The sequence below is a fragment of the Embiotoca jacksoni genome, unplaced genomic scaffold, assembly GCF_022577435.1.
Source record: "Embiotoca jacksoni isolate LCO1_2020_lvr unplaced genomic scaffold, fEmbJac1.0.p SCAF_63, whole genome shotgun sequence".
In the NCBI taxonomy this organism is placed as follows: Eukaryota; Metazoa; Chordata; class Actinopteri; family Embiotocidae; genus Embiotoca; species Embiotoca jacksoni.
This window is the reverse complement of record NW_027185418.1, coordinates 1,325,711-1,342,873: the sequence shown is the minus strand read 5'-3', so window position 1 is coordinate 1,342,873 and position 17,163 is coordinate 1,325,711. Positions and strand designations below refer to the sequence as shown.

Here is a 17,163-nt window from a genome sequence, read left to right as displayed (position 1 = left end):
CATTTCCCAACTCTCTTTTTTTCCTTAATCTGGCTCCCCAATTTCCTCTTTATTCTGGTCTTTTACTCTCATTCTTATTTCCTCGTCCCCTCTGTATGACCTTCTGTCTTTTCACGCTTCATCTTCCTCCCTGCTTTGCTCCGAATCTCAAAATTTTTGTCTTTCTTTTTTTGGGCTTTTCTCCTAAATTTCTCCACATCTTCTTTCTCTCCCGTATTCGTTCCCCCCACCCCACACCCCCCGCCCCCCCTTTCTCCCTCCTCCCCACAACATATTTGTTTTCCTCCAACTTTTACTCATCCTCCTCTTCACCCCCCACCCTACCCCCCCCACCCCGCCCTCCCCCCTTCATTCCCCGACGCCCAGCAGTAAGTACCGGCCTTCATCGGAGCAGCACAATGATAATTTCTCGCTGTCCACCATCGCTGAGGGCTCCCACCCAAATGTAAGGAAACTGTGCGACACCCCTCCTAACGTCCCTCATGCCCGTGCATTGGCTTACTATGATAACATTATCTGTCAGGTAACGTGGTTCTCGCCTCTCTCTCTCACCCCTTTTTCTGCATCTCCTCCCCTCCCCCCCTAAAAAAAAACAACCCTGCCCGGGCCCTCGACTCCCCTCCAAATGCATGGGCATGAGTATTCTCCGATACTCAGAGGTGTGAAACGCTAAAGGACGGGGATGGGCGGGGTCGAAGTGCGAGGAAGGAATAGTGGGAGTTTTCTCAAATGGTGCCGGAAAATCAAAATCCAAGTGGATGGAAATAATAGTACCTGGATGTCCATTGGCGTTGTTTTTTTTTTTTTTAATTTACAAACTATCTCAAAGTCAAATCATCAGGGATCTTTTTCATTTAGAAGGCCACACCAAGGATTTTGCACGTTTTAACCTGTTCATCACAAACTATAAATATTTTACAGCACAGCTAACCACTTTACAGTAATTACTGCTGTGTTTTCATATAAATGCACCTTTTCCACAGCTTTTTATTTTTATCTCGTAAAATATTGGATATTTGAATAGTTTTCCAAAGTCTTAATTGAAGGAAGCAGTCTAAGAAATCATCTACAGCTAATTAACATATTCAGGGACAGAGGTTTTGTAGACTGATGATGCTTCGATGAAAACCACTCAAGTTTAGACAACTTAAGCTATTTTTCAAGAGTCTGCTAATTGAGATTAATATCGCACTTAAATGATCTGAAATGAAAGGTTACCTGGAAAGGTAGAAAAAAAATGTACTGAAACCTCAAATCTGTAAAAACTTTGTGGTAAAGCTTAATTATCTATTTCAGGTAATGTCCCTTAACATATCACATATTTATTTTGACTGAATAGTGTCTAAAACAAAAAAAAACACTTTATTTTAGGCGCAGCATAAATCATGTCAGTGGTTGAATAATGGCTCCGACACAGCTGGTGTCAGAGGTTAAATCCCCCCTGAAACCATACAGACTGAACATTTATGGACTGCCGTCACCGAGTAGCCGCCAGCCGAGCCGCCGCGCCCTCAACCCAGCCATTTAAAGAGAAAACTCCTCGCTGTGACCCCTCCCCGTCCCGTCTCTTTCCAACCTGCTTTCTCTCTGATCACCTCTTGCATCGGTGTGTCATGGCATGTCTGCTCTGTCGCTAATATGCGCCACCCCCGGTGGCCATGTCAACCACTGCAGCTCCGCTCGGCTATCCGTTTTACAAATCTGTGCTTTTTAACCAAAATGTCTTGCTTGACTTGTTTATCCTGAAAATGGGGGTTGAGAGTTGATCTGTCAAAAAAAAAAAAAAAAAAAGGTGGGTGGGGGGAAAGCATTGATGTCCAAATCAGGTAAGCTAACCAGATGTGGGGGGCTCTTTGTGAGAAATGGTTTTTTTTGGGGGGGGGGGCTATCAGGATAAACATCTGCGATGCAACGCCTTGCTGCTGCCTGCAGGGGGCAGCAGACATCTGACAGGTGCCTCACTAACTGAAAGCATGGGTAGCTGGTAGCATTAAGCTAACATTGTAGCAGCATGGGTAGTTGAAGTGCTTCAACCGAGATAGTTTGATTTGTTTTTTATTTAATTTTTCAAATTTGAAGTCTTCCAAAGATGTGGTACCACCCTCTAACAACTCCATCAGTAGTTTTTATTTTTTATTTACCATTTTAGCTGACAGTATTTAGTTTTTATATTCTAATTTCTTTCATGTAACAGTTTTAGACTGAGTTTGTTTTTGAAGCAAAAAGTGTCTCACCCACTAATTGTAACCCCAACTAAAAGCCATTTTCATTACCCTGACAAACATTAAATCCCTAAACCGTAGTAAATAAAGAAATCCATCATCTCTGAACTTCTGAACGCCTAACCTCAACACGACCTACATATCAGACCCCCTAAAACCCCTCCTCATCCACTGGATTGAATAGTATTTGTAAATCATTTCACTGGTTTGTTTTCAACCACTTAAAGGTGCCCTGTAGAGTTTTTAACCACTGGTGGCGCTGTTGAGCTGCGTTTTACCAAGAAATGTAGGAATCCGCCAGGAAATTTAATGAGGAAAAATACTGCAAGCTGATTAACAATGCAGTTTAAAAATAAAAATAAATTAAATCTGATTTGCGAATGTTTTACAAGGAAGGAAATTGTCTCTGTCTTGGTAAAACATTGGATTAAAAGATTACTTTATTTGCAAGAAAAATAGGGTTTGGTTTCAATACCAGGCTTAATTTTTTTGCAGCGAAAAGCAATGTTCAAAACTTTTTTTTTTTTTTTTTTAAACAACAAAGCTTTTCCATGTTTAGACGAAACTGACCGTCACATCAGCCGTAAATCATTAACTTTAACTTCATCATAATTTTCTAAAGCAGCAAAACTAAATTTGGCTAACGTGTACCGAATGCGCCGTCCCATTGCAAGCAAGGGACAGTAGTTGGTTCAAAGATGGTTTTCATTCGCAAAATGATGTTTTTGATTGCTTCGAATCACTTTCAGTGGTCTGAATCTTTTTATTTTTGCTGTATGTTTAATATTTTCATCTTAACAGAGCTGAATCAAGAATCCCTGTATTTAAATAAGGCTGCAAATAGTTTGTAAAAGCAGCAGTTCATTTCTTTATCTAATTTTCAGGTTGTAGCAAGTCTTAAAATATTCAACGAGTGGTTTGACTCTTTCCTCTCCTGCCAGCTAGAAGGAATCTGAATAGAGTCGATAAGGAATGTGAAAGATTTTAGATAAACTGATTGGATTTTGGATCCTGGATTTAGACTTTATAAACTGGTATTGGATTCCCCCAAACTTAATAATAAATGAGTCGTTAAGTCACTAATCTGGTGTGACTTGATGTCCTTTCATATCTGTACGGACTAGCTGTGGCGCATTCTGCCCTTCTGTCCATCAATTTACCTCGAAACAAACATAACGGAAATATTTCCAGCTACTATTCAATCCAGATTTATTTGGGAACAACATTTTCCAACCACGAACAAAACTCACCTAAATAAAACCGTACTGACCCACCCGTTCCCTCCCCCCTCCCTCCCTCCCTCCCTCCCCCCTAAATAAACCCTTATAAATACACCCTCTAATTAAGCAAATAACCTCAATTCCTCTTCCAAAACAAAACAGCTTAACAGCCCCAGCGTTTGTTGCCACGATGCTCGAGAAACCTCACCAGTAACATCCAAACCCGAATGTACTGTGGTGATGCAGAGAAACGGCCGGGCAGCACCGGGAGAGTCTGTGTTTGAGTCGGAGTCAGTCGCCCGCTGGGAATATCAGCTGACATCTGACAGGAAGTGTCTCCTGCTGTCGGTCTCTGTCTCCGACACCCCATCTCTCTCTCTCTCTCTCTGTCTCTTTGTCTATTTCATCCGTCTACCTTTATCTCTTCCTGTCCGCCTCTCGTATCCTTCTTTGATCTGTCGCTCCTCTCCCCCTCCCTCCCCCGTCCACTTCTCTCTTTTTTTTTTCTCTCTGTCCATCTGTCCATCTGTCTCTCTCTCTCTCTCTCTCTCTCTCTCTCTCTCTCTGTCGTTCTCTGAGGATGCCTTGTATGGTTTTTCGAGGAGTTATAACCCTTTGCCCCCATCCCCCTCCCCTCAGAAAACCATGAGCAGATACACCTGGGAGTGTAAGACCAAAGAGGAGTCCGACTGCGAGGTAAGACCAAATTCAAAATGTCAGATAGTACCCGAACCCCCCCTCCCTTCCCCGCCTTCCCAAACAGCTGTTACATTGTTACTGTGGCCCTGTCAATCACCCTCTTCAACTCTCAGCGAATCAGTCTGAGCCTTAACCCCCCCCCCCGCCCGCCCCCCCCACACACACACACACAAAAATAAACAAAAACATAAATATGTATAATAAACTGAACTCGACATCAAGAATATTAAACAAATATTTAGTGTTTACTTTGACAGAATTACTTATAAAAGTACAGCAAACGTTGAGCTTCATTTAACGTTCCCGAGGATGTAAACAAACACCGATAACCAGATTATTTTTTCCTGCCTTTACACACTTTGGGTTATTTATTCACCGAGAAAACACACAATAATTAATATGATTGTGTGTCAGATTTAGGTTGATTTCAAAGCAGACAAAACAACACGTATAGTCCATTTAAGAAAACACAATATATTGTATTAGTCGTTCAACTTAATTTGTTAAATCTGGGATCTTTACACCGAACGCAGCATTAATAAAAAAAAAAAAACACATGAAGCTGAAACATCTGGAACAAAAAAAAAAAAAAAAGAGAAGAGAAGAGAAGAGAAAGCTTTTAAGTTTGACGTTTATTTGCCTTCCTAATTTATAAGGGAACTTTTTTATATATCGAGATTTGATTAATACAGATGAGGGGTAGATGAATGACAGCTGAATAATGTCCTCTGTGGATGTGCAGAAGCTTTGTCAGGTCGAATGAAACGACTACGTAGAAGCTTTCAGTTTTTAAACATGAAGCCTGTGAAACAAACTTGGACTTCATAATGGAAAGTTTTTCCTACAAAGGAAGGAAATAACCGAGATACTCAGAAGCAAGAATCAGGATCTATTGGCCTTCGCTGCTTAAATTCCTTTGTTGAATCTGTGTCTCCTAACTTTCTGGAAGTGAAATACTAAATTGCTTGTGCACTCCTTTAAATATAAGCTATGAATTCATTCTCAACAATAAACATTAAGCCATTTAAATTAGTGACATATTTACTGCTGTCGATACAAACATTAGTAATAAACAAAGCGTTCACGAGAACAATTTGATAACTTGCATTTAGTTGTTGTTTTTAGTCTATGAAAAGCATTCAGTCCTGCGTTGGAAGCTTTGGTGACGAGATGACTCTTTCTGTTTATATCTGAATCACAGATGATGCTTTTAATGTTAAACTTAATGTAAATACCTGTTGGTTTACCTGGGGTTTTAGAGTCAGTTTATCATCCTATGAAACAGAGGGAATTCTGTAATATTTGGAACAAAGTTAGATATATATTCAAAGCACATTGCTGCTTAATTAAAACCAGAAGTCCCACATTACATCACATGAACTGCTGTTATTAAAGCTCAGTTTACGCCAATTTGTACCCACTTAAATTCAAAACTTGATGTCTTTGCAACACCGAAAACAAACAGTTACGGTACATGTAAGAACCTGCGTAGATAAAATGATGAAAACTGTGTTTTCACTTCAACACACCACAAAAAAAAAAAAAAAATCCTCCAGAGGCTGCAGAGTAAATCCAAAACCCCAATCATAAACCGACATAAAACCTGCATCGGTCCTGCGGCATGAAGCTGTTGACCTTGTGAAGTCCTTGTCACATGTCCAGACGGCCGAGGCACACGCACGAACACACACGTCTTAAATACAAGAAAACGGCTTCACAAAAGGACGAATTTACGGAGAAATTGAAGCACACATAAGCACATGCTAACAAATAGTCATTCAACACACAAAAGCCAGACATTTGTGCACAATAACACAGAAAGCACTTATGTTCCTCTGCGGTAATTCAGCGCTTTGTGTTTCGTTCACGGCGGTAGATTGAACCCACTTGTCCTCAATCTTCCCCTCCCGGTAATTCAGTCGAGTTCCAGCCGTGCGGTTTTTCCTCCTGCAGTCAAACGGCGAAATGGAATTGTTTTTTTTTTTCTGTCAATACTAAATAAATTCAACAGAGAAAATGAATTGACCGGGCAGAGCAGGCCGTAATTTTCTAAGAGGATTTAATTTCCATCGACGGAATTGGCTCTCAGACGGACTTATCATAACATGAGTCGACCTGAAATCCAAAACGCAATCGTGCATTTTACAAAAGGAGAAATCGCTTTGAAATTAAAATACTTTTACGCACAAGATTCTGTGATTTTTCAACATTGAACCGATGATCTTAAAAACTTTTTGGACTTTTTGAATGTGACTTTTCCGCAGATAACATGAGCAAGCACTGTTGCTACTGTAGCTCATATTTACCTGTCCTAGTTTTTTTTTTCCCAAGCAAACATACTGCTGTCATAATCTAAAATAGATTTTTATTTATGCACCAGAAGACTTTCCGGAGGAGGAAAATGCACAATTTTGTTTGAAAATGTGAGACGCAATTTGAATTTTTACAACAACTTCGACCTGATTTCTGAAGTCAGGGCATCAGCTGAGGAGTATTTGAACACTCGACCAAAAATCGTACTCCTTCCTGCAGTGATGTATAAGTGTGGTTACAGGTGCGTTAACAGACATACTGCTCCCTTTTCTTTTATTTAATGTTAATTTATACATGTATTACATGAGCCAAAGCCACATAGCTCAGAATTTATATCCTTCCTAAGCTTGTTTGCGATGTGCTTCCTCGAATGTCCGTTTAAAATACATAAAACTCAAGCAACACAGCCGCAAGTCCCTTTTTTTAAAAAAACAAACAAACCCCGAGACAGCTCTGCAGGGTCCCTCGTCCTCTCCTTCGATCCTCTGGACTCCACACAAAAGCCAGAATATTGACACACATATATTAAGAAGCAAACATCTGTCAGTAAATGCAAACAAGTATGTATGGCAAATATACACAGACAAACAAACACACCAACACAAATATTTTAATATGAAGTGAGCCCAAGTGTAAAAAGGCACCGTAATCCTAACGCACACAGGTGTATTTACACTCAGAAATAAATCTGCTGCAGAGATGCAGCTGAAGGAAAATACTGATCCAGATAGACTGATGCACCACTAAATAATACTAAAAATAATGTGGCCACACATTTCCGACCACATTTCCCATAAACCCCATCACTTCCTAAAAACAAACAGATTGTCTTATCCCTAGAAATATATTCTCTTTTTACTTAACTTCCCCCTGCATGTTTATTATTTGACCCTTTCTGACGGTTGGCAACTCCTCAAAATGGTTTATCTATGAGCCTGCATGCTAACAGAGGTTACACTAACATGCTCACGTTTTGAAGGTAAAATCTTTTTAGCATGTCAGCATGTTAACATTTGCTAATGCAACAATGTGGACGGCATTCATTCGTTTAGTTTTGGTGAAATATGATTGAAACTTGAATGGTTTTTTTTTTAACGTGTCATTCAAATTCATCCTGAAGGGGACAGGAATTATCTGTAGCTATAATTTAATGGCATTTTATCCAAACATTTGTGGAGATATTAAGCTCATAACCAAGAAGTGAAACCGATATTTCTATCCATAGTGCCGTGATTCCACCACGTGGCTGCAAATAGAAAGCAACAAACAAACAAACAAAAACGTCCGCGCTCACAATTCTTTGAAAGATGATTTCAATCAAAGAAAAATTAACACATGGAAGCTTTGAGATTTATGGACATGATTGATGGGAGTTTGGCTTTGAATACTAAGAGCTTCTCTTTATTCAGTGGACACAACGGTCACCATTCACACATAAAAGCAATTCAGCAGAGTCTTAAGAATTAACATGACAATCACTTCCTAATGTTTCGATACGTCGTCCGGCGCCTTTTAAAACCAAATCAAAAAACCCACTAAATAACAAAAAGAACGTCAGGAACTGTCCGTGTGCCTCCATCATCATCATCATCATCATCATCATCATCACCACCATCATCATCAAAACCCTGTTTTATCTCTGTTCCCGCTCCACCCGCCCCCCCCCGCCCCTCCCCTCGAACCCCCACCTCAAAAAACCGACACCCACTCAAAAGTCCTCGTGACTCCGTGACTCCCACCCGCTGCCCGCTACCCCCTCCCGCCCCCAACCTCACCACCACCCATGCACAGACGAACAATGAAATCCAACAAACACAAAACATTTTCCAGTTTCACGCTGACGGGAGGACTGAGGGCCCCTATCCCGTAACCATGGAAGTGACGTATCCGCACGTCCTGCCTGAAGTTACTATCTAGGCCAACAAGCCAGCGGGTAAATGCTCTCACTGCTCTTCCTATTCCTAAAAAGTGCCATTGAGTTCCGAGCGCAAACATTCAATCAGGGAGTGTTTGCAAATGGCACAGGCCTCCGGGTCTGGAATTTGATGCGTGTGTGTGTGTGTGCGAGTGAATGTGTCCATCTCACCATACTCTGCCTCTGTGTGTGTGTGTGTGTGTGTGTGTGTGTGTGTGTGGCTGTTAACTTGCCCGTGTGGTTGACAAAGAGGCGCAGACTGACGCCCCGGGATGCCTCGGTGCAGCGGGGTCGATGATGCCATGCAAAATTAATGGGCATAAGAGGCTGGAAAACAGCACTTAAAATGGACTCCGCAATCAATTATTTCCCCCCCATCTGACCTGAATTAAATTCAGATTGATTAAACTGAAACCTTTAAAAACACGATGTTTTGTTCCCCTCCTCACCCTACCCCTTCCCTTCCCTCACCCCACCCCCCCACCCCCACCCCCACACCACCCCAGCGACTGCTTGGGTATGTATGACGGTGGTACCCACAGATAATCATACTCATTTTTTTTTTTGTTTTTTTTTTGTTTTTTTTGGGAACGAGCGGAGGCGAAGCAGGAGGAGGGAGACGGAGGTGTTTCTGCATGAGCGGCCATTAACTGTCGGGGTTGTCAGGGGTCTTGCATGTGGATGTGCATGTGCTTCCTGGCTTGCCTGAGGAGGAGGGGGAAGGGGGAGGAAGGGTTTGGGGGAGGTTGTCGCTCATGCAGCTCACCTCAGTGTCTCCCTCGACCAAAAATACAACATCATGCCAGCTGAGCATGACGACAGTTTGAACGGCGGTGACTTCGAACCACCGACACGGCTGCTACTAAAAACTGGTTTTAGCTGTTTTGATTTTCTTGAACATTTTATTGGTATTTTTTGCTCCAATTCTGGCGCTATTTAAAGGATTATACATGTGTTTTTTGCAGGTTTTAATACTTAGACTGCAGATTGAAATACTGTACATCAGCACACAGATGCTTCCTTATAGGGAGATATAAGTGTGTACTAATGTACTCGTCAAGAATTTGAACCCCTTTCTGATACAGTAAAATCCAGTCGTAATAATGACATATCCAGTTAAAATAAATTTCCTCATGGAAGAAGTTATCATTGTTGACCAATACTGTACATTACTACTTAGATTTCCATTATATCTGCTTATTACAGTGTGTTATAATACATTTATTTAATGTTTGTATGGTACTTGTTGTAATAGTGGAGTAGATTAAATGAAGCGTTAGCAGATTTCCATTCATTTCTGCACAATTTGAAAATTCTATTCACCAGCTCTTTAAACTCGTGTAGTTTTATAACCCATCGCAGCAAAAGTGGAGGAAATGCATTTCAAACATTGTCCTCACTGATGACTGAAAGAAGCCAAAATATTCTGCTTATTGATTTTCAAACTGTACAGAAGTTAATGGAGGTCAATGGCTACCAGATCTAAATTTTAAAGCTGGCGTTCACGAAAAAACGTAAAGATCGGAAGTTAAGCAGCTAAAACTTACAAACACACCGGTGTGGTCCTTTAAAGCATGAAGACGGAACATGAAAACCTGTTTCAGTGCATGAATTTAAAGACCGATTGAAATTCTTCTAAGGTGTACGAATCCAAAGTTAATCTCGGTTTATGTCCAATGGTAAAGTTTTTTTTCCAAATGGCATCGATTGAGTCAGAACAAAAACTCGAAGCCTCGTTTTGATCCGCTCCCGTTTGCCCTCTTAATGTTAGTCAATGCGTTGAGCTGTTGTTAAACACTCAACGCTTCTCGTAGCTGTTTCCAAACAAAGAACGCAATACTTCCCAAATTGACTCCGAACGTTGGACAAAAATTGTAAGTTGCAGGAAGCATTTAATATAGAAGGGTTTGGTTATAATTTGATATCGAGTTTTAGAAAAAGATGACTGGCTTCTAAAAGGAAATTCACTTCTGGTAGTTTACAGAGGGCGTAGAAAAGCCAAGTTTTCCACCGATCGGCAGGGTCAAAGATGCTCTTGAACACGGACGCGATGCTGCGGTTCTAACTGTATTTTATACCCCACCCCACCCTCCACCCCCTCCACCTCCACCCATTCCTCTCGGACAGGATGATCCTAATTCCCAGAACAAGCTGGAGGACCCGGTGAAGGCCCCGCCCAAGGAGGACGACTCCCTCAACATCCACAACTCTCTGACCCCCAAACACGAGAACCACAAGGTCCTGGGCGAGGAGAACTCCTCGGAGGTAAACTCACTGCAGAACAACATGATGTGAAACAAAACAAAACAAAACAACACAACAGAGCAAAACAATCCCAGCAACCTTGACAACACGACACCGATATCGACAAGGTGCGCCGGCGAAAGGGGAGTCGACAAACGCCTCCCCTCGTCTCTGACCATCTGCTGCCGAGCGCGTCCAAAATGCCGGTCAACCAACCAACCAACCAACAAAACCAGCCTTGCCAACGTACCAGCCAACCAACACGGTCTGCAACCAACTCCGACACGGCAACACTGCCACTGAGCGGCATCGAGTCGCTGCAAAAAAAAAGAAAAAAAAAAAAAGATGTACACCAACCACCACCGCCGCCGCCGTCACTGCCCCCAGCTGAAAGTAACCCCGCCCCCTTCCCGCCTCACCCTTGCCGCCGCCTTGCAACACCTCCCCTTTACATCCAGCCACGCCCCTGTTTCGCTGGCCCCGCCCCCTCCCCCTTGTTGCTGTCACTCCCCTTATCTTTCTTACCTACACACACACACACACACAGACATGAGAAGCATACACACACATACTGTGAAAAGATGAAGACATAACCACCCTTATATGTATACACACACACACACACACACAAATCTTCCCCCTGCCTGCATTGGTGTATTTTGTAAAAAGAAAGAAATCATACAGAAGTTTAAAACGTACGTAAAACGTCATTGTAAAAAAAAAAATTAAAAAAAAAGTTACGATAAAAGCTACTGAGAGGTTTTGATGTTTGTCTGACTAATCCAGTGAGTATGTATAAATATTGGGAAAAAAAAAAATTGCTTGGATTGATTTAAAAGAAGCAACACAATGTGTCTTGGTTTTCATTGATGTGATTTCTAATCCTTTGATGTACTTGTTTTTTTTTTTGTACTTTTTTGGGACTTCGAACAGAGAATAAACAAACGAGATTCAGACAGTTGTTCAAATAAACCTTTTTAACATGACCGTTTTTGGATCCTGTGTTTTCCTGAGTGTCGCCTCCCCACCCACCATTTTCTGTCCCCTGATTTCCAACGCTCTCTGCATGGCTTTGAACGCAGCTTCTTCGATCCTTCTCATACGTGTGCTTCTTTGCTTACATAAAACAGCCAGGCTCAGGTATGTTTTGATCACTTTATTTCCACATCGACCGTTAGTAGTCGCTTTCATATCATCATCATATGATTATTAAAAGCTTCATTTTTTTCATCTTTACTTACTTCGGATTATCAGTTCACATGTTAATTGTACCATATCACACATACGAGGTGATGAATATCTCATAAAGAGTTCGCATCACAAAGCTCCCCTTATTTGGTATTTCATGGAGCTTGCACACATCTTGGCAGATGGAGGTGGCTCAGTCGTCATGGAGACGGTTTAGACTGTATCTCACGAATGTAATGCCAAATAACAACTAAACTTGTTTCCGTGGCAACTGAGGCAACTCAAACCTGCTGAAGGTCAATAAATGTGGCTTAAAGCTACAAATGAGTGGACCTTTTAATTATCAAAATGATTATTATGGATTCCTGTATATTAAAACATGATTATTAAACCAAACTTGGAACATAAAATGAAAAAAACTTTGCAAACTAGACAACCAGAAAGAAAGTTTTAAAGTGTGTTATGTGTTTAAAGTCAAGTTTTAATTTAAAAAAAAAAAAAATGTTATGCCTTAACTAAATGAAACAGGATTACTAAAAGTTGTTTAGTGACTCCAGGATTACCGTGTGCCTACTGCACTAATTTAATTAAAACTTTATTTCGGAAATTGCACCACTAAAGCCACATATCAAATCTTATGGTACAGGTGAATCCTGAAGCCTGTCGTGAAGGGGGGTCCTTACAGTAAAATCTACTTTGAAGATGTGTTATTTCACTTTTTTGCTTGTATATTCATAATCAAAATATCATATCGAAGTGGGGTGTAAATATGATTTTAGTATAGAAAAACATTGCTCTCATAGTGGGAGGAAAGAAGAACCCCCCAGGAGCTTAACTGCTGGGTGAGAAAATTATATAACTCCTGAAAAAAACAACATGACAGCCAAGTTTAAACAAATGTTGTTTTTCTTGTATTCTGGAAATGTAGGAATTTTTAAGGTTTAGACCTTTACAGAAGGTCAAAAAAATTTGGTCTCATATCACAAAGATAGATGGACGGAAAATAAAGTCGATGATGTGACTGCGAGCTTTTCCATCTCCGAAGTTGACAGTCGGTCAAACTGTTTGAGAAATTGTCTTCGCAGCACATAAATCGTGACAGCAAACACCAGGAACCAGTCTGCTGCTTCTGCATGTTTCCTTCCTCCAGAGACGCTTCTCTTTTTCCAGCTGGACGCACACGCAAGCAGGCAAACATGCTTACACCTGCAAATAAACAACACTTCGAATAAATGAACAGAAAGAGATGAAAAACACATCACGTGCATACGTGTAGCTCAGCTGTAAGAAATGAACACTTTAAACCATTTTACAGTACAAAATGAGGTCAATACAATAGTTGTTGGCTGACAAAATCTTACAGAGACAGAATTGTTTTCTTATACTCATCCGTGCTTTCATGCAGCCATACACACCTCCCACACATTTCTCAGCTCTACTCCGGTGGACTTTTTGTTCTATTGAGGATGCTGAACTGACACAACAGCGCGCACACACCATATTCACACTCACATTCACACATGGCCAAAGCATCTGTCGGCTTCCCATGCTCTTAGACACATGCAAAGGCATTAGCTCTTCCACACTTGCGAGAACCCTCAATAGCGCGATACATTTTCTTGGCACTTCACCAATTCTGGTAAATCACAAGTCTAGTCTCGAGTCTGTCGAAAGGGAAATCATCAGAGTTAAGTTTGAGTCAAGTCTCAAGACTGTTGGAGAAAGTTAAACCTCAAATTCTCAAGTCATTCGAAATAAGTTCAAGTCAAGTATAAAGTCATCTGAGACAGATTGAAATCAAGTTTTTGAGTTCAAGTCAAGTCACAAGTCTTCATAAGCAAGCAGGTTCAATCAAAGTCAAATAACTTGAGGCGAGTCTAAAAGTCATTCAAGAGGACGCTTGGTTCGTCTTTGAGACGAGATCAAATATCTCATGGAAGTTTCAAGCCAGGTATTAAGTCATTTAAGATGAATATCAAGAGCAGTCTTCAAGTCTTTCCAGACAAGTCCCGAGTCCAATCCCAGGTCTTCCAAAACAAGCGAGTTCAAGCAAAGTCCAGTATCTTAAAACAAGTCAAATGGTCACTCAAGACGACGCTCGTCTTTTGAAACAAATTCAACTGAAGTTGTTGACGACAAGTCCAAGTCAAGTCTCAAGTCTTTCCTGATGATTCATATGAGATGTGTTTCGAGTCAATTCTCAATACATTAAAGTTTCGAGGCAAGTCTGAAGTTGACTCAAAAGTCCAAGAGAAAAGTAAAAGCCATTGGAGAGAAGTTCAAGTGAAGCCTTAAAGGATCTGAGACAAGTTCGGTTAAGGTTTCAAGTAGGTTGAGACTAGTCCAAGTGAAACTGCAGGTCATTTGAGACAAGTTCAAATCCAGTCTCAAGTCCTCCAAGACCAGTTCCAATAAAGTCATTCAAGGTAAGTTTCTGAAGTCTCAAATGAAGCCTCGTTAAAGACTTTCTTAGTTTTTCTGAATGTTTTTGCTTTCAAGAAGATTCAAGTCATTCGTGAGTCAAAATCTCTTGCAGGTCCGGCCTAAACGCAGTCGAGTCTGTCCTCGTATGTCACCTTTCAAGTACTCATTTTTGTGACTCAGGTCCAAAATCTCGTGGGGGGTGGGGGTCCTTTTGTGTCGCAATGGGCTCTCACTCCAAAAAAAAGCATTAAAACTTAAAATTGGTTCCCACAAGGATATAAGTACGACAACAACAACAACAACCATAACACACGTTCACATGGTTGCCGACCGACAGCCCCGAATGGGTCTCGGATGAGGCCGCGAGCGCCCGCGAGCCTTTTGTCAGGTCGCTCCTTTTGGATCTCCGTGAAAAAGCGACGGGTTAAACAGCGGCATTGTGGGAGGAGATCCTTCCCAAGGGTGGAGGGGGTTGCCGATGAGTGGAGGGCGGGGTGGAGGGGGGGGGAGGTGCCCTTCTCTTTCTTCAGATAAATAGACAGAAATCATTTCAGCCCCCAGAAGGTAAAAAGAAAAATACTTCTTTTTTTTTTTTTAAATACACAGAATAGGAAACAGCGGTAGGCGCGCTACAAAAACAGCAGCAACAGTGATTATCACCCTCTTTATTCCTGTCAGTCCATCACACACACACACACACACACACACACACACACACACACACACACACACACACACACACACAGACACACACTCGTGGGAGCTGGCACATGCAGTGAGCACATGACTGCACATACTCAAACACACACACATACTGACACCAAGAGGAGGGGTCCCTCTGAATTGTGAACGAGCGAAGCCAGAAGTACCAGTGGACGCCATGGCAACAAGTGGGCATTACGTTACCAACAGAGACGAAACTGAAGCAGGATGGACGGGGGCGGTGGGTGGGGGCGGGGGCGGGGGGTGTCTTCATCCCTGTGAGAGTAACACGGCGACTGCCTGAAAACCAATGCGCGTGTTTCAACATATTATCATGTTGTCTACTCGTTCTTCATTTCAGGGAATCGGCTGTCAAGCAAACCTTTGAGGGGGACATCGTCTCATTCCTTCAATGGTCTGTTTTATTGGGGGGCAAAATTACCCAAAATGTACCACCGTATATAAATGTCATGCTTTTTTCAACACGTAGCTGTGTTTCACTCCACTTCCGGTTCCCGAGGCGGCCAGTCGAATCGGGCCGATTTACGCTAAGCGTCGGCGCTCTCGGACGTTTTTTTTTTCTGGCCTCATGTTTTTTTTTACCCAGTAGTGTTTTGCCCAGATTTGGCTGTGGCTTTGGTCGGGTGGATTTCTTCCAGTTTGGGCTGAGAATTGGCAGATTTATCCGCATTTGGAACGACTAACCCGACGATGAGTGCGTGACTTGAATTTGTCGAGATGGAGAACTTGGAGAAATGTTTAGTTTTTTTTTCGGTTGGTGTGCTTGTTTTGAGTTTCGGTTTGGTCCGTGTACCCTGGTGTCTCCTACCAGATGTCCCCCTCTCTGTCTCGTCCAACCACTTGGCACAGCCACCTCACCTGCTCCCAGTTCACTCAACCAGTCCCAGCTGGAGTCCCTTTTACATGTCATGCCGTTACCTCTTCCTGTATCCTTGACTTTTGGACTCGTTCTTTTTTGAACTGGACTTTCACGCCATAATTTGTAAGTAAAGTCCTTTTCGTTGTCCTTCCTCCTGCTCAATCGGGACACTTGCCGGTTTTACTTGGGCCGATTCTGCGGTGTCTTTCAAACGGCACTCGGCCCGAGTTATTTCTTCCCGCCCACCGGATTTGGTTCGTAATATTTCCAATGGAAACAGGAAGACATGAGCGTAGCCCAACGAAGACGCGGATAAACCCGAGGTGCGAGCTAAAATTAACGCAGCTTTACGCTCCTGTTTTACCCGGCCAAAGTTATTTAGGTCTGTCAGCGCTATCACCGATTACTGGCTGTTCTACACCATTTTGCAATACGCAAACAAAAAAAAACAAAAAAACGCTTTACATTTTTGGTTTTGTGGTTGTTTTTAATGTTTCAGTGAACATGTAACTTTTAGAATATGATGTGAAAAATGCTCAAGTGGATAGAAAACCTATTTCACTTGTCGACGTTGATTTATAAATGACCCAGAAATGTTTTGTTGGATTGTAAGTTTTACACCCAAGTTTTCATGTGTTCATCTCAAACAAAATGACACATCCCTGAAACGTCACAAGTTTTTCCTCTAAAAGGAGCTACAAGACGTGGAAAACAATTAAAGCTTCTCTTAATTCAGACTAACTATAAAAACACATTTTAGCGCTGATACTGGCCAATATATTTAAAAAAAAATTTTAAAAAGTGACAGAAATGACAAATAAATTGGCATGCACCGTAGAATTAAAAGAAAATCAATTTCAGTACAGAATCAACATTTTTCCCATCATAAAATGACATGTTATAGAAATTATGTTTGTAGCAGTAGTATTGACTCTCCAAAGCTTTCTAGGAATCAGAGGATTAGGGTCATGGGTCAGAGCTGCCAAATATCTCACAAAGCGTCCTTTCCAGTGTGATAATAGGAGCTTTAGAAGGTTATTTTAAAGGGACCGATTTTTAACAAACATCATGGACGCCAACGTCTGAACACCTGATCCCTCCGAGCGAGGACAGAGACGCGCTGATCCGTATTTATTACGGCGGTGAAAGGATTTATCAACCACATGTAAGCCTGTGTGTTATTTTCTATGTCCGCTAACCTTTTGAGCACTTTCACTGCATCCCTCTTCCCTTTTTTATTTATTTATTTATTTATTTATTTATTTTTCACTCTCACTCATCTGCTTGCTGCCAGAGATTTTTTTTTTTTTCTGCATCTTCAGACGGAGGGCGTCGTCGCCATGGAAACCCATTCCT

The 17,163-nt window shown here is 41.6% G+C and overlaps 1 protein-coding gene across 7 annotated transcripts in view; it reads left to right on the top strand.

Moving 5' to 3' along the window:
* The window catches only part of cspg5a (chondroitin sulfate proteoglycan 5a), a 53,266-nt gene extending 41,667 nt beyond the window's left edge, over positions 1 to 11,599 (top strand). The window contains exons 4-7 of one of the 7 annotated variants that reach the window (XM_069174959.1): positions 367 to 445; positions 4,082 to 4,138; positions 8,285 to 8,387; positions 10,497 to 10,586. In XM_069174959.1, the coding sequence (XP_069031060.1) occupies positions 367 to 445; positions 4,082 to 4,138; positions 8,285 to 8,371 (223 nt within the window). In that variant the 3' untranslated portion in view covers positions 8,372 to 8,387; positions 10,497 to 10,586. Of the gene's footprint in view, positions 1 to 366; positions 524 to 4,081; positions 4,139 to 8,284; positions 8,388 to 10,496 lie in introns of all 7 variants that reach the window. The other 6 variants (XM_069174955.1, XM_069174954.1, XM_069174958.1 and 3 more) reach the window with 6 other exon arrangements.
* The last annotated feature ends 5,564 nt before the right edge of the window (positions 11,600 to 17,163 follow it).